At 40.8% G+C, this 21,927-nt stretch overlaps 1 protein-coding gene across 2 annotated transcripts in view; it reads left to right on the top strand.

Annotated features, from left to right (window-relative positions):
• Nucleotides 1–21,927, top strand: part of LOC149918844 (uncharacterized) — a 30,021-nt gene that overhangs the window by 6,885 nt on the left and 1,209 nt on the right. The window contains exons 3-10 of one of the 2 annotated variants that reach the window (XR_016464618.1): nt 977–1,119; nt 1,863–2,065; nt 4,548–4,740; nt 5,733–5,862; nt 16,614–16,827; nt 16,983–17,080; nt 20,874–20,942; nt 21,545–21,657. Coding sequence is in view for 1 of the 2 variants with exons in the window: in XM_090136679.1 (XP_089992805.1) it covers nt 5,848–5,862; nt 16,614–16,827; nt 16,983–17,080; nt 20,874–20,942; nt 21,545–21,607 (459 nt within the window). In the remaining variant the exon portion in view is untranslated. Of the gene's footprint in view, nt 1–976; nt 1,120–1,862; nt 2,066–4,547; nt 4,741–5,732; nt 5,863–16,613; nt 16,828–16,982; nt 17,081–20,873; nt 20,943–21,544; nt 21,832–21,927 lie in introns of those variants that run through there. The other variant, XM_090136679.1, reaches the window with a different exon arrangement.

Below are 21,927 nucleotides of genomic sequence, written 5' to 3'. Positions count from 1 at the left end.
CTATCCTCTCCCCCTAACACAGCCACTGGCATCAGGAAGCAGCCAACACCAAGGAGCTCAGTGCATTGCACAGGAACTCCAGGCTCCTGCCTCCACCACTCATTTGCCTCCAGCTATCAAGCTCATTCCTGTTTTCAGTCTCTTTCCTGATCTCTGTCTCCCTGATGGCAACTTATCTTGTCTCACCCATTATCTTCCACTCTTCTTGATTCTCTCTTTACCCAGCTGTTAACCTCAAATGCTCCCATGTCTTCCATATCAGCCCTGTCCATCTGTTTTGTTACTAATGACAGTTTTCTTCTTCTTCTCCTCCTCACGACACCAGTCCAGACAAAATCTAAGCACAGCACAAGATGAGATCTCCCCTTCCAAATCACTGTAGCCCACTGCTGGGCCTCAACATACAAAAGATTTAATATGGTTCACCTGGTGCTATTTCTTTCAACAACAGCAATATTTAACATAAACACTACCACCTTTTATATTTCAAATCCCTTCATCAAAGCATGACATGAATAACTTGAATGTTTTCGAGGCATCACTTACAATTTCTTCTAATCTGGGCAAAACTCTGTGTGAGCACGGTGTTACATTTGTATTCCATACTCAGCGCAGCTAATTAACTTGAGGCAGAAAGTGGCATAGAACAATTCTATCCAAATGATCAAGCTTTGGCAAAGTCATTAGCTGCTGAAAGCGTGTTTAAAATGGAAAGTGTTGGGCAACCTTACTGTTATGTAGAAATAACAATCATGCCCATAGTAAACACTGTGTTGGTATGGCTGGAAACAGCATTTGAGAAGACACATGACTGTTGGACAAAAAAACACGTTGCTCACTGAAAGTTACCATCTTTGCACAGTTCTGTGTGTCCTCAAGGATTTCTCTTTCTCTCTAGTTTCTAGAAACTTTTTTTAGTTTCCATTGTGAGAGGTGGAAATTGGTAACAGAAAATATGCTTTTTCTTTGTTTACAGATATATTTGGATTTTAAAAAATGGCTCCACGGTGCCTCCCCGTTTCCTAGGTGAGTATGGAACAAAAACCATTCCCATGAAGTTAAGGAGAAGGTGCATCGTGCAAATCTTTGTGGTGCAGCAGGAAAACAAAACAAATGCAGGTTAGTCTTTGATTCATCCACTGGTGACACAAGGAAGAAAACTACTCCTGTTTGGAAATAAGGGAAAATAGATTTTTTTTTTTCCCCACTATCCCTTCCGTACTCTTTTGGGCAGCTGCTGCACACATCTGATTAATTGATTTCAATGGAAAAAAAAAAAAAGTTTTGACATTTCCTACACTCTATTAAAGCCATTATGGCAGTATTTATGGATAAATGTACTCAAATAAATAGTTTAAAGGTATGTTTATCTGCTGATTAAGTAGCTTTCTTGTAGCATTATGACTGGTTAAGCATGTGCATTTCTAAATTTATTGTAGCAAAATAGAATTCAGTTAGAAATGAACTAATGTCAGTGGGTAAAAATAATGAAGTACAGATTTGAACAGTTTTCAAAATCCTTAGGAGATGGAAAGGTCTGTTACTCTGGGGGGCTTGTGAAATACTGGGCAAAATTCAATGCTGGCACTGGCATGCAACAACGATCTGGTGGCTTAAAAGCAATGAGCCTGCTATTCTCTGTGCTGAAATGTCATATAACAGTCAATTTATAAAATCCCTTTAGTTTGTCAGATTTACTGCCTTAATGTAGCTTGACTCTTGACTACAGCATACAATTGGTACATTAAAAAAAAAAAAAGAAAAAGTTATTGAAGTGAAGTCCTTCCAGATTTGTCATCATACAGTGTCACATGCCTGCAGAGTGCAGTGGAAATTAATGCAATGACCCAAACTCATTGCAGTGACATGTCACCTTGAGCTGTTGGAAGAGGTGTGGAAGCATCATCTGACACTCTCATCCCCAACACCTGTTGAAGCTCCTCCAACCTCTCCCATACAACGTAAATCAGGCATGCTTCCGTCACTTAGTCAGCATTGCAGAGTCCTCTGCGCTCCATCTCAGAGATGCTGATAACCTGCTCACTTATTCAAGTTCACTTAGTGGGTAAGTATTCTGAATTTAAACAGCTTTAGGGAAAACATAAGCTTTGGAAGAGACAGCTAGGCAAGTTAAGTGTGATTCACATTAACAGCAATTTGTAAAAGCTTAGTTTTACTAAAGATTACATCCACTGTTAAAAAGCGTTAACTTGAATAGTCAGTGACTGGTGATAAACACATTACCTGCACCCTGGAGGAGCAGCACTGTGTTGCCATGTGGAAATAAGGTCATGCCACCTTGTAGAATCTGGATTTGGATCCAACTCCCCACAGATGTGCTGGTGTTTATACTGAATGTTCCAACACTTTCCAAATCGCATTTAAAGTGGTCTCTGTAAAATGCAGTTTGACAAACTGCCTATCTTCTTCTGGGGTAAGGGTTTGGGACAATTTAAATTACAAGAAGCAAAACACTGAATGCATTCAAAATTACATTTTGTGCCTCGTAAAACTTGCTGCAGTGAGGCATTCTTCTCAAAAGGCCTTTTTGCACCTATTCTTCAAAAAACACATCTTTCACAATGTGGGAACTGTTGTTGATGTAAACCTTTGGGCTGTGAGCCAAATTGGTGTAGTTACCACATGGGTGCTCCTGTTGTCATAATATACCTCAGTACTCCATCTTCCTCCTGGAAGCAGATGCTATGGGGATGAGTGTTAGGAAACTACTGAACCCTAACAAGCTGAATGCAGGGCTGGTCCATGGCAGCTGTTCTGTGTAAAAACTTTTGTGCATCTTTTCCAGGTACATGTGATGTCTCCTCACCTATGGGGGGAGGGGGGATCTCAGTGCTACATCAAAGAAGCAATAAATTACTTCAACTCTATAAGACTGTTATAGTGAGAAAATGCATCTTTTGTCATTGTTCTTATTTTGTTTCTCTTTTAGTTTTGTTTGTTTTTTTCTGTTTCTCTATATCAGCAGAATTAAATAGAACTTGAGCCTGAAAATCAGCCATTTCCATCAAAAAGGTTTCCATAGCACCTCAGAGTTTCGGCTCTGGTGTGTGGATGTTCTGTAGGATGGCGTAGACTGGAGCTCCTGCAGCATGGGGCTCGTTTGGTACTGGGCAGTGTTCAGCTGGGAAGCTCACTGTATGCATGTAGATGGAAAAGGAACGTGAGCTATTGGAAATACCATTTGTTGAGGTGTTGAAGTAACTTAAAGCAAAACTCCCTTTTAGGTCATGGCTTATCCTTTTTCATTTCTATGTTTTTATACTTAGCAGTCACAAAGAAATCAGATCTTTTCCATGAAATGCAAACACTTCATAGAGTAAGAATTAGAACAGAAGTTAATTTACTTGTGAAAAAATTAATTTATTCTGAAAATTTTCAACTACCCACAATATTAAAATTTCCAAATATGTATTTTTTTGCTTTCCTCCTGCTTAAAAACCTGCTTTACCATTTGTTAATGAATAAAAAGGATCAGTGTGAGCAGCAGTGTGCTTATAAAATGAAACTAGTTAAACCACCGAGGTGGTTTTTTCCATTCTTTCCCTTGTTATGCTGCTTTGTACTCAGGTGATATTGTTGGAAAAAGTTGAAACAATCTTCAAGTGATTTGAAATTTGCATCTCTCATGGAAAACGAGAGATTGATTGTAACATTATTTTCAGTGAAGAAATCAGTGCTGAGATTTAAGAAAAGTATACCCAACTTCCCTTACTTGTTTCTCTAGCATTTTTTCCAGCAGTTGGACAATTGCACAAATCTGAAAAGCAAAAAGAAGGGAGTGCATCCCTACAGCCAGTGGCATCACAAGTAAAGCCTTAGCAGAGCAAGTTCTCATGTGAATATTACAAAGGTACCATTTTTGCCCAGAGTTTGATGAACATCAGCCATAGTTTGCAGAGGCACTTCCTGCAGTTGAGGCATGGAGCCCTCGCTTCAGAGCTCGGTCTCGGTGGGCACAAAGGCTCATTGGAGTGGATGTGTCTTTGAAGTGCATACCTGTAGTGCCGACTGCCCGGCTCTGCAGTCACATTGTCTCTTCTGCTACCATGAGGTTTTATTTCTTCCACAAATATTTGAGGCTCAGTCTAACAAGAAGTCAGCTCAACAGGAGCACATGTTAAATAAAGCAGAAGTGTGAAGAAACCTCATAAAATACTGTGTCTGCTATATATTATGTTCCAAAACATTAAAGACTCCACAGGAATGGGAGTTCACAGCATGCACAGTGGTGTTCTGTGTTTGGGGATTTTTTTGTTGGTCTCTTGTTATTTTTCTGTTGGAAGTTACTCTGAACCTCTGAGTTCAATGAATTATTAAGCAAAACCTTGAGCAGAGACACTTATGCACTGAATTTCAAGACTATTTTGATCGTTGCATTTATTTGCATTGCTTATTAATGCAGTTAATACGCTAATGATAATACAAATAATTCTGATTACGTATTTACATTCAGTAAATGATTTGCTACCCCCACTCTTTTAGCAGCATCTCTGATTTGTTCTTTATCACTCTGTTCTTGTCTGCAGCCAGTGCACAATGAACTGGATTGAGGGGTTATTGCTGTCTGTTCTTTACTTACCTGCCCTAATACAGGGTCACGCAGGCAGGCCACCACTGCGGGCAACCGGTGCTCACTGGGCAGAAATTAATGTAAAAATGTGCATTATGGCTGAGAACGGATGCCATGCACACCACACCTTCTCTCAGGACCCTTTCCAGGTACGGGCAACTGCATCTCATAGCATTTCCACGTTCATGCTGTGCTCCCTCTGTGCTAACCAGTGCATGAAGTGTGGAAGGAGTTAAGTAATTGCAAGGCAGCAGTGAGGTTCCTGTTTTGTTTTCAGTGGAGTGAGCTCCTGTTGTGTCTCTCCAATACTATGTACTTTGTGGTTTTGTTGTTGTTTGTTTGTTTATTGCTAGTTGGAAAGAACCATAACAAAATATAAACTGCAAGAACATCTAGTTGTTCCGAGATTTGTCTTTCTGCCCTGGAGGTCAGTAGTCAGGCGTATGATAGACTCTTAACTGCATGGTTAAAAATGTTCTTTGCTTGACTTCTTTGTGTCAAAATTGTCAGTGGCAGCAGGAATGCGATACGCATCTACAGCTTTCCAATATAAATTGTCTCAACTTCAATTTGAGCTTTTAGTTTGACTTTCTGTGAGCCCCGGTTTGCAGTCAAAATAAAGATTTTTGAAAATCCCCCAGAACACAGATCCTTCGCCTTCCTGGGTGCTTACTCTGCTTGGCCATTTTCACGTTGAAGATCTCAATTTAGCTCCACTCATAATTTGCCCTCTCTGTAACACCATCAGTACCTCTTATTATTTCACTATGAAATACTGAGAAGTCTGTCTCTGTCTGTCAACTCTCTTGGTATGCATTTATAATGCTTTTTCCTTTCTTCTTCCTTTTTGTTTTGTTTTGTTTTGTTTTGTTTTGTTTTGTTTTAAACTGGATTTGGTCACTTCCTCAAGCCCTTTCATTCCTGAGGCCAAAGAATAGCCTCACCAAGTCAAACCATTCCTCATGCCTCTCTGTGAGCAAGCCCGAATGTTAGCCAGAGGAAAAAATTGAAAGGCCATTTTCAGTGATTTTTTTCCATGTCCTCCTGCTGTGACTAAGCTCAAAGTGGAGATGGTTAATGAACAGAAGTCAAAGGCTTTGAGAGCTTTCCAATTCTCCCCTTCTTTCTCACTTTTCTCCAGGCTTTCAAACCAGACTGTTGCTGCTAGCCCCACCAAAGAGCTGCTTCCTGGCCAAGAAGAGCTGGAGCTCTACTAATGCAGCTGTACTTAAGAAGGAGCCCTCACGCCGAGGAGGATGGATGCTTTCCTGGTGAGTCAGACTGATTGCAGTCATCCTATTCTCTTGCTCATGGTGCATGCTGACCACAGACATAACAACAGCTGCTGCCAGCTCCTTCTCCTTGCCATGCCAGAAAGTAGAGTTTTACCCTCTCCTGCAGATAATGAATATACTTACACATCTTTTAAACCAGATACCTTGATAGGTGCTGTTTATCAGAACTGAAGACTCAGCTTGAGTAATTTGCCCAAATTCCATAGTGTCAGAGTACAGATCCATGTTTTACTTTCCAGGTTATTATTTCCATTCCATGGGATATTGATGTCCAGTGTGAATTGTGAATATGGTTGAAGTTCATGGGTGTACTATCTGTCATTTCTTTAGGCTAAATGAAAAAGAAATGTAATTCAGAATAGGCACTGAGCACACAAAGAGAAGCTGCTGTAGTAGCCAGTAATTAGTTAGCCTGGCAACCTTGAGCAAAAATTGAAACTTTATGGCCCAGTAGTCAGACTGTGAGTTAGTACAAACACAAAAGCTAGGGCATAGATTTGATACTGATGCATGGACTTCATGGGCAGAAAGCAGTCAAGAAACAGGCAACTGACCGCGACAAGGCTGGGAGAAATGAGCTCTGGGAGGATGCAGAGGCAGCATACCTCCAGGCATTAGACTCACTAGAAGAAATCTGGAGACTGTAGACAGACAACTTGTTTCTCCTTTTCTTTCTCTCAGGAACACAATTTTGTGTATGTTCTTTATAAATAAACATGGTTGTACCAAAGGAATGGTAAACTTTCTGAATTTCTTAATGGAGTATTGTGGCACTGCATGGAATATTTGCTGTATTTTCCAGACTGAATAAAATACATCTGTTTTTCCAGACTGAGTTAAACACACCTGTCTTTCTGCAATAATCTTTATCTGTTCAGCTTTGAAGTGAGCCAGAACCTCGCTCCAAATCTCATCACAGCCTTATAGGATGTTGGGTAACAGAACAGATTGCTTTGCTACTTTATATGGAGAGACTGTTGGCAGTGGGGCCACGAAGGGTTGAACACTGCAGTGTGAAGATCCAGCTGGTATCCAGGATAGATAAGCAAGCTTTAAGAGAGAGCACATGCCCTGGCACTTCATCACCATTCAGTGTGCTGATCTAAGCTGTCAAACACATGTTTTCAGGGCTTGATTTTTGCTCTTAATAAATTTTCTTGGTGAATCTGTACTTGAAGTCTAGCCTTAGTACACTTCCTGAATGTACTCAGTCTTTGTGCTCTACAGAGTAGATGATTCTCACCTTACGGCATGAAATGAGGTATTTCCCCATTTGAATTGGAAAAAAGGTGCCTATTTCCAGTTTTGTCCATTTTTCAAACCTGCTCGTTCAAGAGGCTATCCTCTTGATCTGGAGTGTGCATTGTGCCTCTGTGTACTTCCATGCTTTTCCTGTGCTTGCTCTTTCAAGAATCGTTGTGTCTTCTATTGTACTTGCTTCCAAGTCTGCGAAGTGTTTCCTCAGTGAGAATTATAGGTCATCGGGACAGCAGTAGCTGGCCTAAGTATATTATTATTTATTATTTATATCTTACACAGTGCCAAAAAGTATATCAGGTACACTGAGTCTGCTCTATGGCAAAGTCAAATCAATAGGAAATGATCCTTAATTAATTGGGCTTCTCTTCATAATGTAATTCAGCGTTTCCACAGAGAATTAACTCATCAGCTTCTCTCACTAAGTAAACATCACAATAAGTAATATAAACTGTTGCTTTCACAATGTTTTGTTTCCCTGCAACTCAAAAGGAGCTTTTGCTTAAAGTTTAAAACTTTTATGGAGCTATGCCTCTGGGCATTTTAGACATAAGATGAATAAAAAATGATCTAGGGTTTTATTTAGAAAACCATTCCTGTGCATATACGGGCTTGTCATTCTGAAATGAAATTTTCATACAAGCTATCAGCCCAAGGGACCAAGTGGGATCTTCAGATTTAAGAATTAATAAGTATTCTGCCACTCAGCGGATCCCTGAGCGCTGTGTCCACACCAAAATCTTTGACTACGGTCCCTGAGTACTTCAAATATTGTTATGCTTACTGTGAGTTAGTGCTGTGTGTTTTTAAATATTACCAGCTGCAGTATGCAATTAAGCCAGTACAATTAGGAAACTTCACAGACCACAAAAAGCTAATTCTAACTTCAAATACCAATAAAGGCACGGATCACAGTGAAGCTTACGGCTTAAGTTGCTGTCCAGCACAAGAAATACAACTTCCTCAGTGCCAGGTCTCTCCAACAGTGTGCTTCCTTCCCAAGTTGTCAGTCATGTGCTCTTCTCAGGCTGCCAGGTGGGAATACCACCAAACCAGTCCCAGCTTCTTACAGGCATTCAAGCCTTCCAGATCCAGTGGCACCCCGCAAGGCTCTTTGCTTACACTGTATCTGAGACTCACGGTTTCCTTTCCTTGTCTGTCCCCTTCCCCCCAGTCCTGACTTCCCATCTGCAACAATTTGTTTGGATCATGAAGGATGGCAGAGGTGGGGAAGAGACCAGAACAGAATCTCAGAGCAGCCTTTGGACACCGGCTGCCACCCGTGAGCACCATCTAGCTGGCTCCTAGCACAACAGCACGGGAGGCTGAGCAAGTGCATCTCCTAAAGCTCAGCAAAGCTTTCCATGCTACAGCTTGGGGATGTAAGATATATAAGTACTGCACAGCATCCAGGGGCCTGATATTCCTACATGTTATTTGTCACAAAAACACATCTGGTTGTTTCACAGTGCACAGTGGCAAAAAAAAATCTTCCTCAATGGGATTTCTACAAGAAGCAAGCATCCTAGTCTAAGAATCAGGTTTTTTTTAAGCCTTTGTGCTCTACAGATACCAACAGTATTACATCCTATTTCTTTTCAGCTAATCAATTCTCCATAAACACAGTGCTGTGCTGAGGGAGAAGCACTGAACTGAAGCGTGAAAACCCCCTTTTTCCTGGATACTCTATGTGATTCCTCATCTGTGAGACAGGATTGATGACTTACTTATCTCGTTTTTCTTCAAAAGCTTTCTCTAAAGATGACTCAGATACTTCTTGTATAGTCATTTGAAATGGAAAATTCTGTTGCATTCAGAATTAGAAAAGGTTTTCACTCCCATTTGAAGAAACATAGCTCCCTGGTTTTGTGTGTGTCTGTTTTTGTTGTTATTTTCCACATTTTAAATTTTTCCTCCTGGTACAAGAATTCTCAGAAAAGAATTTTCCTGGAATGCTGACAGCCTGGAATTATAGAAGCTCTGCATGCTGTTGGCCTTAGCATTGTACTGATACGTGGGAAGGGTGTTTTATGTTGTAGAAATAGTGATATTAGAGTTACACTGGACTGAAAGCAAGTGTAAAATGATGAAATTATATCTACATTTTTTCTTCCTGTTTAAGTGGGTATCTGTTTATTCTGTTTGTTGGTTTTTTTTGTTTTTTTTTTGTTTTTTTTTTTTAATATCCATGTCTAGTGATTTCACCTTTTCTCAGGAAAAAGATTACACGTGTATCACTTGGCTGCATTCAGTGCGAAGGAGCTTTGTGAGGAAAGATGCTGTGTGGAAATAGCGAGAGTAGGTCAGGAGGTTTATGTTTGTTTTGTTTTTTTGATGTATGAAGATCAAATTCCAGTCGAACTGATACTAATATGAATTAGAAATTCAGCTCATGAATACTCATATTTCAAATTAACAAAAAGACTGGATAGCATAGCATACATGTGTGTTACTAAATATATATTTCTTTATATAGTATTCCCCTGGTCATGTCTGACAATGCTGCAGAAGGTACTTTGTGCTTAGCACTGGCTGTCTCACAAATCACACTCTGGGTATCACCAGTCTGGTGGTTGGGCACACTGCTGGTGAATTTAGGGCTTGTCTGATGCCTGCAGTCTGCCCTTAAGACTTACTGTATTCTCTGCCCCATTAAAATCCATTTGGCTAGTAGTGCTTTGTCTGGGGGTTGCTTTAGCTGAGGTAGCTGTGGCTCCTGCCAGTGGTTTGAAATGATTTCTGTGGTTGTCTCCTTGTACTGGACAGTATAGGAAAGCTGTAAGAATTGGGTGTGAGTCACAAGACATACACTTCACTAGATTTCTTTACATAAATGTTATTTAATTTAATCCATGCAGAGAGATTCTTCAAAGCTAAGAAGCACAAGGGTTGGCAGCACAGGCAGATAGGCATCATTTATTATCTTCACTCCCCTAACATGTTAGTGAAGCTGGCTTCTCGTCAATTGGGTAACTCCTGCCTTTAGCAAGAGTGTGGTTTTCCAGCCTACAGGAGTACTGCAGGGCTGTCAAGGCAAGCTAGAGAGAATTATTCAATTCTTTTTTAAAGGAAACAAATGACAACTTGTGGATATATTCATTGTGGAATTGATGTCTTGTTTCTTTGATAAAAAATGGATTGTGTTTCTTCCTTCACCATTTTTTCCCAAATGCCTAGTTTAAAAATGAATTCCTTCATATCCAGCCATCCCTTAAGTTTCTTTTAAGCAGGATTGGTTTAAGCATAAAAGTTGTGTGAAAGCCTGCGTATCATTCTCATACTGGGAGACTGATGTGTTTCCTATATTCTGGAATGCATTTCCCAAACACCTCAACAGCAGTGCTGCATTTTTCTGTGCAATGAAAAGATGCAGTGGTCCTTTATAAAGTGTTCTGCCTTCAATGACTGAGAATAAACCACAAGAAGCTGTTGTAATTCAGGTGTAAGTGTACCTGAAGATGTAAACAAATGCCTTCACACTTAAGACAGAAGTTACTCCGTATTGACTTGGGATTTTTTCCTGCTTCCTCTGTCCAATGTTGAAACTCCAAAGAAGGGCTTGGATTCCGTCAGGGGGATGTTCGTGCAGGCGAACAGCATTTCTTTCTATATGTGCTACATTTGGCCCTTGGCCAACCTCATGTTTTCTCTTGGTAATGGTGTCTTCTTCTCCCAGCTGGTGGAGAAATTTATTGATATTGGTTGAGTTAGTTGGATAAAGATGACTAGGGACATATATATTCCTTGCTCCTTGGGGAACAGTCTGCTAAAGACTTTGTAAAATATGAAACCTATGTGAATTTATTCCTTTTAATTGTAATCTATATTGTGTTTTTGAGTACCGTCTTGTAAAATGGTGCATAATCTTTAATGAATACAAGACTGGAAGGTCTCCTTTGGATTTAAATTTGGAGTATTTGCATAAATTTAGCTCCATAAAATTATTTTATTGGCAAATCAAAATGCACACACAGATGTACCTTTCAGAGTTTAATTCTGTAAACAAGGCATCATATTCTACCCTCAGTGAAGCTGGCATAACTCTATGGTAACATCAATAACATCAATAGATTTACTTGAAATTTATATTTCAGTAACTGAGTGCAGCCTAAAGACTCCAGAGCAAGAAGCATGTAATTATTCATCTGCCCAGCAAGTGCAGTCAACTCAGAAAATTTACAGCTACAGTACAAATTTTGCGCCAATCAATTTTTAGTCTGTTCTAACATTCATGTGGTTTCATCCCTATCTCATTCCTTTGTTAGTTAAATAAGATTTTTTTTTTCTTGCTTGCACACCAGGGAGCTCATAGAGTCCTGCTTTTGCCAGATATAAAATCTTAGTGTTATTTTTATACTGACAAAGCACCATCAATTTAGTTTAGTAAGAGATTATGTACAGAGTGCAATGGCCTAATCAGAGTCTCAAGGGCTTTGAAATATTAAGCTTCATTTCTGTTGCATGTTATTTCCTGTTATCTACTTTTTCAATGAAAACCTGTTCAGTCAAAGGAATACCTTATAAATGGCTTAACTGCTTTAAGATTACTACAAAAAATGCCAGCTGCTGAAGAGTGCACTGTGACTGTCAGTCAACTGCGAGTGAACATATACATGTATCCCACGAGGGCCACTCTGAAAGTAATGCCTCCCATTTTATTATGTCAGCCCATGATGTCAGAGGCGGTGGTGTGGCAGAAGAGGTGGAATCTTTCCACCAGTATTCCATTTTGTTGCTGTGTGGCAGATGGCAGCAGGGGGGCAGTCTGACAGAATGGCGTCTGACATAGAAGCGAATATGGAGCAAAGGGGTTGAATTGGACTTCTCCATGCAGAAGAAAAGGCACCCGTTGGCATTCATCAACACTTGCTGAATGTTTATGATGGTGCAGCAGTGGATGTGAGCGTAGTGATGTGGTGGGTGATGCTTTTCAGCTGTGGAGACAGTGACAGCATCACTTGCACTCGTGCAGATTTGTATGAGCATGGCTGGCATGCAGGCTCTTGTTATCACTGATGAAAGTACACAGCTAATGATGATGACTGTGTTGAAAAGTAGTGTTTTGTAGCTGAGAATTTGCTCTATCAAATAGTATTTTTGTGCTCTTCATACATGTTGTAGTTTTCATGGCAATAAAGAGGAGGCATTACTTTCAGTACATTACCCCAGCCCTAATATTCAGTGAGTAGTTACTTTCCTTTGTGCATTGCAGAGAGTTTTCTGTTGTTTGAGCAGCACGTGCCAGAGTCTGGAGCTGAGTTACCTATACCCCTATTCAATCATTTGGGAGCTCTGGCGGTCCAATGTTATCTGACCTTCAATTTTTCTTTCCAACAGCACACGCTGGGACTTATATTTTTAATTTCTTTCTGTCACTGAAACATTTATACTGCTGGGGCTCCAAACTTTAAATTTCAAATAATATATATAGCTAAAAGTAAAATCATAAAATAAAACCACCTTGGAAACTCTAGGATGAAATCCTTAGAGCCTTTTGTTAAAATATATAGTGGCTTCCACCAGCTAATGAAAACATGTTTAAAAAAGCTGCTAAGAATCCTAGCTGGGATAAATATAATGGCCTCATCTTCTGAAATATAATGTTGATACAGAACTATTATATGTACAGTGCATTAGCACATCCAGAACTAATGGTGACCTTTGCTTTAAGCAGCACTTGTGGAATTGGAAATAACATTTCTCTCTGGAAACAGATTGCTTTTAACTAGGGAGGAAGGGCGTTTGGGCAGAGGAAGGCAGAGCCAACCTACACCGTGCCAGGGCAGCCCTTAGAATAGGCAACAGATCCAGAATTGTACCCACAATAATTATTCTCCTCATGATTTGCTCTCTTTTTTTTTTTTTTTTTTTTTTTAAGGATTAAAAGATATGATCAGACATCCAGAATTTAGAGCTGCCATCTCTGGTGCATCTTTGCATTCCGTGATCCTCTTCGCACTCTTGGTTTGAGCTTGTGGAGGGGCCTAATCTTGCCTTCAGAGTCAGTCTCCAGTGTTTCCCATCCAGAGCACTATAGGCACTTGCTGGAGAGTAATGGTACTAAAAGCAGTTTCTCAGGGGATTTTGCTATTTGTCTTTCACTTTTGGGATAAGATCACAGATTGGACACCTCCTTCTAGTGCCAGCACAAAGTTCCCAAAGCTCCTCCTTTCCTGCAATGTACAGTCTGTCCCTACCTGACCGCATTAAACTAAGGAGAAATGGCTAAGAACAAAGACTTCAGCATGGGAACTGCATTGTCTTAAAGCATGCTTCTCTTGCTGATGTTTCCAGATGCCTTGGGCTGAGGGCTCCTTGCTTGTCTCGTTCCTACTGCTCTTACTGGGCATGAAAATTGATTTTCAGACACAGTTGTATTTCTTATTTATGCAGGTTCTATCTCCATCCCCTGTGTTAATTAACCTGTGGCATCAGCACCAAGCAACGGCAGGGAGTGACTGCACTGGGAGTGCACAGACTGTGCCCTGAGAGGAGACACAGTGCTGTGCTGGAGTTATGCTGAGTTTCCCAAGGGACAACAAACTTTGTTTACCATTAGCATCCTGCACACCTTTGGCTTAAAAAAAAAAAATGAATACTGTGGAGGGAAGAAGAGAGAAAGAAATAACATTTCACTGCAGCATTTCAGCTGTGGTGTGATGGGTGTGCTTTCAATTTCTGAAAGAGAAAAAAAAGTGTAAAAATGAACTGGACAAAGCAGGTGTATCGCTTGTTATAGGAATGTGTATACATGCTATTATTTCTCACGGCATGTGTGCCTGCCATTTGGAAAGTTTTAAGGATAATGTAAAAAATGAGATGACAGCTGCTGAAGGCCTTTTACGATTAACTAGCGTAATTGCACCTTCACATAGAGGAAAGTTCTGAAACAACTTGATATTTTCTGACCTTAGGGTGGCGAAGGTGATGTGTTCAGTCTCTGAAAGAGGCATTTACTTCTTTGTTCTGTAACTGTACCTTTATTCCTTCTCCACCTGCCAGCTTATTGGCACTGGCAGAGTATCTGGAGGGAGTAGCTGCTCTGCTTTGTGAAGATAAGGTTGCATCGTGGCAGATGAGGAGCAGGGCAAGGGGAATTGAGACAGGAGGGGGAGGCAGTGGGCACAAATAAAGGGAGGAAAGCCCAGTACCTGCTTTTCCAATGTTTCCTCCTGTTTGCAAACTGATTAAAAGCTGAGCTGGTTTCTTTGCTGAGGTGAGGCATGGAGCAAAGGGGACTCTACTGACAGTGATAAGAAGCGCCTTGTTAGGCCATAGGAGTTTAGATGTGATTATTCTTCCAGGAGGAGCCTTTTGATCATTGTGGGAAGGTGAAAGCCAATGCCCCAAATTCCCTTCTGTGTTGCCTGTTTTCTCTTTCAAATAAAAAGCTCTTCATTTCCAAAGAATGCCCATGTGCCCTCTTGACATATAATTATACTTCTTGCTTGCATACTTGCTTGCTTGCTTGCAGCAAGGCTTGGGTTTGTGCCACCATGCTTCCCTCGGGCTTCAGCAACTTCTGGGTGTTGCATGTAGAGATAAAGCAGCTTTCAGGCCGCAGTTACATGGCCATAGATCCTACTGAGGCCAGTGTCTACTCTGCAGTGGTAGGTTTTGGAAGGAATGTAGTTGTGGCAGTCCTGCTTTTGTAATAACTGTAATTGGCGTACATCAATGCCTCACTTCTCTGCAAATAGAATTAATTAGTATTTAAAGCATTCTGTAATTATTAGACCTGGACTTCTGGTAAACCAGAAGTTTGGAAGTTGGAAACCAACTTTCTGTCCTTCCATTTTTTGCAATACTGGAATAGTTTTGTTTTTAAAGTATGACCATTTGTGAGGTATTAAACAGCACTAAAAGCAAAAGGTTTTGGAATAATTCAGGAACTCTTTGATCTTCCTGCAGTCCATGTAGGATATTAGGCAGTGGAAACTGGGTAGTAGCTGTGTAACAGCAGCAGGATATGTTTTACCAGTATTGCATTCTCCTTACTGTTCTGGAAAAGTTCTACAGTCTGTAGATCGCTATTTTAGAGTTTGTATGAGCATCAACCAGATGCAATCATGTTTTATTTTAGTACTTACACAGCTTGAGGACAGAAGCAATAAGAAGGTATTATTTTGAGCTAATTATTCAGATTACCCACTAAAGAAAGTCCATTTTATTCTAAACTCAAGGTTTGGACTAAAAGGACGCAGGAATGCTTGGACTGAAGCTCAAACTCTGAAATGTTGATGCGAGGTAGATTCCAGCATCACCTCTGGCTGCTGTGAAATGAGCTGCTCTGAAGGGCTCTGTGTTTGAGTAAGGCGTGTAACAATAAGTGATCTGGCAATTCAAAGGATAGTGAATAAAATATTAGTACCAACAGAAACGGACAGTCTAAGACAAAGCTTTGCACTGATCTCGTGCTATATCCTGAGTTTGGTTTTATGATGTGTATGAGTATCTTTACAGCTATGCTGCAGAGATATTTAATCACAGACAGCAATGTTATTTTCTAAGATTAAAGATGTTTCTAAATCCTTTGTAAAGCACCTTTGAGAAAAGGCATCAATGAATTTTATGAATAGCAAATATGTGAATCTACAATACATTGCTATAAATTACAATACCATTATAGTATGGGTGACTTTTAACAAAGCATAAGAGAAATCTGAAGACTATTTTATTTTTAATCTTCAATTAAAATATTAATGATCATTTTCATTATTGCAGCTCCTTCCTCATTATGAAAAATGGAAATTATTTCAAATCGTTTCAAGTCAAGTTATTCAAATTTCACATAAAAAGGAAAAAGCATTGACTCCCAACTGTGGACTGAATGACCACAGACAATTTTCATACAAGTATAACCCCAGCCAGGATTCTAAATTTGGCTTTACAGATTTAATTAAAATGTGCAGACTTCCTTTCACAACGAGCTGATGGGGGCCAGAATCTTAGTGTACAGCTCATCATGAAAATGAGAATTGGTATGATAGTGAACACATTTTATGGAATGCTCATTTATTTTGTTATAATAAGCCCTCCCCAAGATGTGCACTGTATACTTCATCACATAGATACAAGAAGGATAGGGAAAAAAAACCTGGCTTTTATTCCCTAGGTGTTCTCATTGCTTTCAGAGAAATGCTAGTAAATGATACTCAGGAATCTCATGAATAAATAGGGTGGATAGGACTGGTAAACCATTTTTTGACTGGTTGATACTGCAAATGGTTTCTGCTTTTCGCCCTTGTGACCATTGCTCACTTGTTTAATTTCAACTTTCATTCTTTCCAGCACTCTTATACCCAGCCCATCCCTCTGTGCCTTTGATGACTCTGTCTCTCCAGGAATTATCCCTCCTAGCACAGTCCTGGTTTCTCTGCCCTCTGAACCACCACTCCTGACTCCACGGATCCACCTCTTCCCATTTGTTGCTCTTAATGTCCCCGCTGTGTTTTTTCTTTGCCCTGCAGAACGTGCAGAATGGTTCCCTGTGCACAGCACAGCCAATCCCTGGAAGGCTGGAGCTGAGCCTGCTTGGAGAACACCAGGATGGGGTGATGCAGCAAAGTGAGCACTGCCTCCTGTCCTCAGCAGGACAATTTGCCTTGCCCCTCTCAGGAAGAGAAAGCTTGCAGGGGAGTGTCTGCAGGTTTTCTGCTTTAACACTTCTCTCACCTGGAAGTGGTAAGCTGCACAAAGCACTTGGTAAAAGGGTGGCTGTTTTGTGTGTATTTCTCCCACTTACGCTTTCAGGGCACCTAAGTATTTGCTATGCTTAAATTTATTTATTTATTTTTAAATGTATCTTTGTGAAGTCTTATTATTTATTTACTGAACAGAAACATTTATCAGCGGGCAAAAACAGCAACAGGCTTCAAGTAACCTGCTCACCAGTAAGGCAAGATTCACAATCTGTTCCCAGCAACCCGCAGTTATGGTGAGTATTGCATTACAGCCCCGCATGACAGCTGTGTATGACTGGCAGTGTCTGCTGCAGGCACCATTGGCAGCATGGAATGAGTCAGAGGAGCACAGAGGAGCACACCGTATACCCTGCAAACCCTTGTGCAAAAATTCCAGCATTACATCTTCCTCTCCTGAGAAGAGAGAGTTTACTGGCTGAAGCTGTGCTGAATTATGGAAGAGAAAATCAAGTGCTATAATTGTGGGTGTTTATCACAGTTACAGATTTTTTTTTTTCTTCTATTCATAGAAATTTTATCTGAACAGGGAAAATCTGTGTCTGCAATACAAATGAGATCATCTGCAAGCCAAGTAAATGGAAGGGACATTTTTTTATTGTTTTGTTTTATAACACTCATTTTGAGGAACTAGTCTTTATTTGATGTTTTTCTCAAATGCTTGCATGTTAAAGTAAACAGTGTATAATAATTCTCCAGTTAAAGCAGGGTTGGTTTTTTGGTTTTTTTTGTTTGTTTGTTTTTTGGGTTTTTTTGTGTGTTTTTTTTTTTTTGTTTGTTTGTTTTCTGTTTTTTGTTTTTGTTTTGAGGAGGAAAATAAGTTAGAAAAGCTTGACTGAGCACTAGTTATGGTAGAATTGCAGACAGGGAAAACAGCAAAGGCTGTTGTAACTTCAATTAATGCTGATTATGTCAAGAATAACATAAGGAGTCCCTGCAGTTTATTTAATACTTAGTCATGTCAGAGCAAGAAAAGTTATTCCCAGCAAATCCTAATACCTCTGTGTGACTCTTCCAAGGAGCTAGATGTTTCTATCACTACGTGCTTCAGAGAGGGAAGCTCTTAAAGGGGAAATAGCAGGTCCAGGCTGAGATGGCTGTGGATCCATGGGCAAATAAACAATACACCAAAACCAGGGATATTTAGAAAAGGACCATGCTGAGATGTGATGTACCTAGGTGCTCAAGGCCAGGTTGGATGAGCCCTGGGCAGCCTAAGCTGATGGAGGCAGCCCTGCCCACAGCTGGGGTTGGAGCTGGATAGCCTTTAAGGTCCCTTCCAATCCAAACTGTTCTATGATTCTAGCGATTTTATATTCCATTGACAAATGAGGCAAGAGTCAGCTGCCTGGCTCTGCACACATGCACTTAAAGCGTTCCAGGGGATCCTGCTGGTCCTCTACTGCTGCTTTGTTTGGAGAATGGCATCTGTGTCTTGCAGATGATGTTTCACAGCTGCTAGACCCTTGTATGGGAAATTCAAGAGGCACTGGTTGCCTGTGCATCCAGCTGAACTGGGTCAGTTGTAGCTTAAGAAGAACAGTGTTACCATATTGCCTAGATTCACAAGTGACTGTACTGGTCCTTTTAACTCTGGGGTTTGCAATGGCAGGAGTTTCTTCTAGGAATTGGGAGCAGATGTATATGATGTATACGAGCACTATTAGAGCTTTTGCTCTCTTTCTCAGATCCTGGTGGTGCCTAGATATAAGTTTAGCACATAAGAATCACAGAATCATCAAGGTTGGAAAAGACCTACACGATCATCCAGTCCAACCATCCACCTATCACCAATAGTTCTCACTAAACCATATCCCTTAACACAACATCCAAACATTCCTTGAACACCTCCAGGGTCGGTGACTCCACCACCTCCTGGGCAGCAGCAGCCCATTCCAGTGCCTGACCACTCTTTCAGAGAAGTAGTATTTCCTAACATTTAGCCTGAATCTCCCCTGGTGCAGCTTGAAGCCATTCCCTCTAGTCTTATCTCTAGTTACATGAGAGAAGAGGCCAACCCCCAGGACAACCGGACAAGGGTGATGGAAAGCACATGGGACCATTTCTTCAGCTCTCCAAACCACTTATGCATTCTGCTTTTTCTTCCACATATGAGACTGTAAATAACGTCATTTGTAATCATGTAAACTTCATCTTCTGGGAATGGAAAAACAGTTTCCAGCTGGGTACAAACTTGCAAAGCCATCAAGTGGAAACTCAGCATGTGCTCAGCTTCTTAACAAAGCTAGCTTTGTCAATACAGAGAAAATGCACACAGGAGCAAGAGATTCTTTAAAAACTCCTTTTGCTGGGTGGTAGCTTAAACCCAAAATGTTGCTGGGCAGCCTGTAGCTTACTTGTCTGTCTCCTTACTGGAGCTCACTATCCAGAGTTGGCCTTCTCCATTAAGGAGAAATAGGTGTTTCACTGTGACACCAAAAATAGGTTGCTGGGGACCAGTAGGAAACCAGCAGGGCTTCATTAACGCTGTCAGTGTCTGCAGCACTGGGGAGACATTCTGTCCAGTCAGGACCCTTGAATCTCCTCCCAGAAAATCAACACTTAGAAAAACACTCTGGAATAGGCAACCCCATGGTACATTTCTCCTCGTGAGACAGCTACCCAGATGAACTGATGATGGTAGCAGCCAGGCCACAAACAAGAAAACAATAAAAGTTTAATGGGACCAGAGAGGGATGAAAACAGCATAATTCTAATCACTAGGCAACGCTGTGAGAGAAGAAGGCAGCCCCTGATTTTCTGAACCCTGTTCTTTCCACTGCTTGTGCATTTACATGAAGAAAAACAGGCCTCATTCTATCATCTGGGTGTATCATGATCTTCACCACGTCCTATAGCTGCGGTGTCAGTGAAGAACAGGCTACATGCTGCATTTGTTCTTTGCAAATAGACAGTTTGTCTGTTCCCTCTGTGTTCGCTGCATCGTAAAGAGTGATGCAGCTGTTTGTGCCTCAGGTGTAGGAGAGCAGTCACAGGAGTGCACATCTGCCTCCTCACTGCCCCTTTGCACCAAAAGGAGCTGCTGACTGCTCTGCTCAGGGCTCATTCTTATCAGCGTGACTTCAACCTGAGCTGAGCCTCTGCTGTCTATGGGAAACGCCTGTCTTGGTTATTGTTTTTGTTTCCTTCTTTCACTGACAGTGAATAGCCAAAATGTTTTATTCTGTAATTTCCAAACTGTTTGAATCCTTGTTGTTTTTTTTTTCTGTTGGTGAATCATATTTTTCTTTTTTCAGCTTTTGTATTAGTGGTTACAATGCCTTGTTCTAAGGATGCTAGAGGAGGAGGAACTCTTAAGCAGAAATCATACTGAAAACATGGGGAAAACCTGATACTTAGTCTAGTAGGATGCGAGCCTGCAGCCATTTTCTCTTTAACTTTCAGGAAAAATGCCCTTCATATACATAAGAAAACTTTAAGTTATTCAATATTGTTTGCTGCAGAATGCCCCTCATGAATTGATCCATGATGCTGTGCTTTTGTTATAAATCATAGCCAGTCTGGGAACATGGAACTGTGATATACAGCGCTATTCAAATCACACTCGCTTTCCTCTAAGGAGCTTGTTTGTTATGGAGACTTGAGAGTTATAAATAGGACCACAGAAAGTGGGCTTCATTGCAAAATATGCCAGAAAATATTTTCTCAGTGGGGAAGAATCTTTCCAAAGAGCCTTTTGATTTTCCTGCTCCGGTACATACTTCTGCTACTCCCTGCCTTGGGTTTGTCAAGGCTGAACCAGGGCAGCAAGACTCTGCTCTTCAGAATGTGCTGCTGCTTTCCCCCATTGTGCCACAGACCCTAGTGCAGCGTTTCCATTTGTTCATCCACATAGGAAGGAATTTCTCGTAACCTAGATTTTAATTTGAGGACCAGCACAGGATAAGGGCTGCCTCTGACAACATAAAACAGCTTGGAAGGTGTTTTAAGCTCCATCAGCCCAGAAGCAGAAATCTAGTTGTGACTAGTTGGATTCCTTAAAGTATTTCTCTTTCTTTTTTTCTCCAGGTCCTGTGTCATGAGTATGGAAGGCAAAATCTTCCCCCTGCAAACTCAGCTACACGCCAGCTTCCCTGCGTATGTAGCTCACCTGAATTTATTATGATTAGTTTTCTAGGAGTGGGTAGGGGATAGAGAACCAGTTGGCTCCATTCTGGTCTTGACAGTGCCACTAGTTCACTGAGTGACCCTCAGGTTGTTACTTCATCTCTCAGTGGCAGCATCTTTCTTGCTTGACCGTGGTAAATCTCCTCCCCACAGCACCTCTTGATCTGCATAGGTATTGGTATATAACGTCTAGAAGGAGAATCAACTCTTTACAAGGGTAGATAATGGCAGGGCAAGGGGAAATGGTTTTGAGGGATGGAAGATTTAGGTTGAATATGGGGGAAGTTCTTTACTACGAGAGTGGTGAGGTGCTGGAACAGGCTGCCCAGAGAGGTTGTGGATACCCCATCCTTGGAGGTGTTCAAGGCCAGGTTGGATGGGACTCTGGACAGCCTGGTCTAGTACTAAATGAAGAGGTTGGTAGCCCTGCACGTGGGAGGGGGTGTGAAGTTTAATGATCCTTGAGGCTCCTTCCAACCCAAGCCATTCTATGATTGTATGATCCTAATTCCTAGTATTTCTAGCAGTAAAACTACTATTGAATGCAAATCTTTGTCATTATATTACTACAGATGGATCATTCACACCATTGTCTTGCTGAGATTTCAAAATTTTGTGTGTGCATCAGTAAGTAGGAGCAGTGAGATACTAGAAGTATTCTAGATCATCTGGAGGGAGATGTGAAGTAAGTAACCATAAATCATGCAACAATAAAATCTTAATTTTTAATGCTTTTCCTTTTCCTGTTTTTGTGATGGATTTTATTCCTTCCCCTTAAAGTTCTAGCAGCAATTTGCTGTTACACACGGCCTCCATCAAGAGAACATACTTTGTTGCTATAGCAATTCCTTCTCACTGATATTTTATTGCACTTAGATGCTGGTGGCAAAAAAAAAAAAAAAAAAAAAAGTCCCTCACCAACAAAAATCAGCATTGTTCCCCTCACAAATGGTCA

This window comes from Phasianus colchicus, chromosome 2 (assembly GCF_987193195.1).
Source record: "Phasianus colchicus chromosome 2, bPhaCol1.hap1.1, whole genome shotgun sequence".
Lineage (NCBI taxonomy): Eukaryota > Metazoa > Chordata > Aves > Galliformes > Phasianidae > Phasianus > Phasianus colchicus.
Note: the sequence above shows the minus strand (reverse complement) of the source record. Positions and strands in the feature narration are given on the sequence as shown.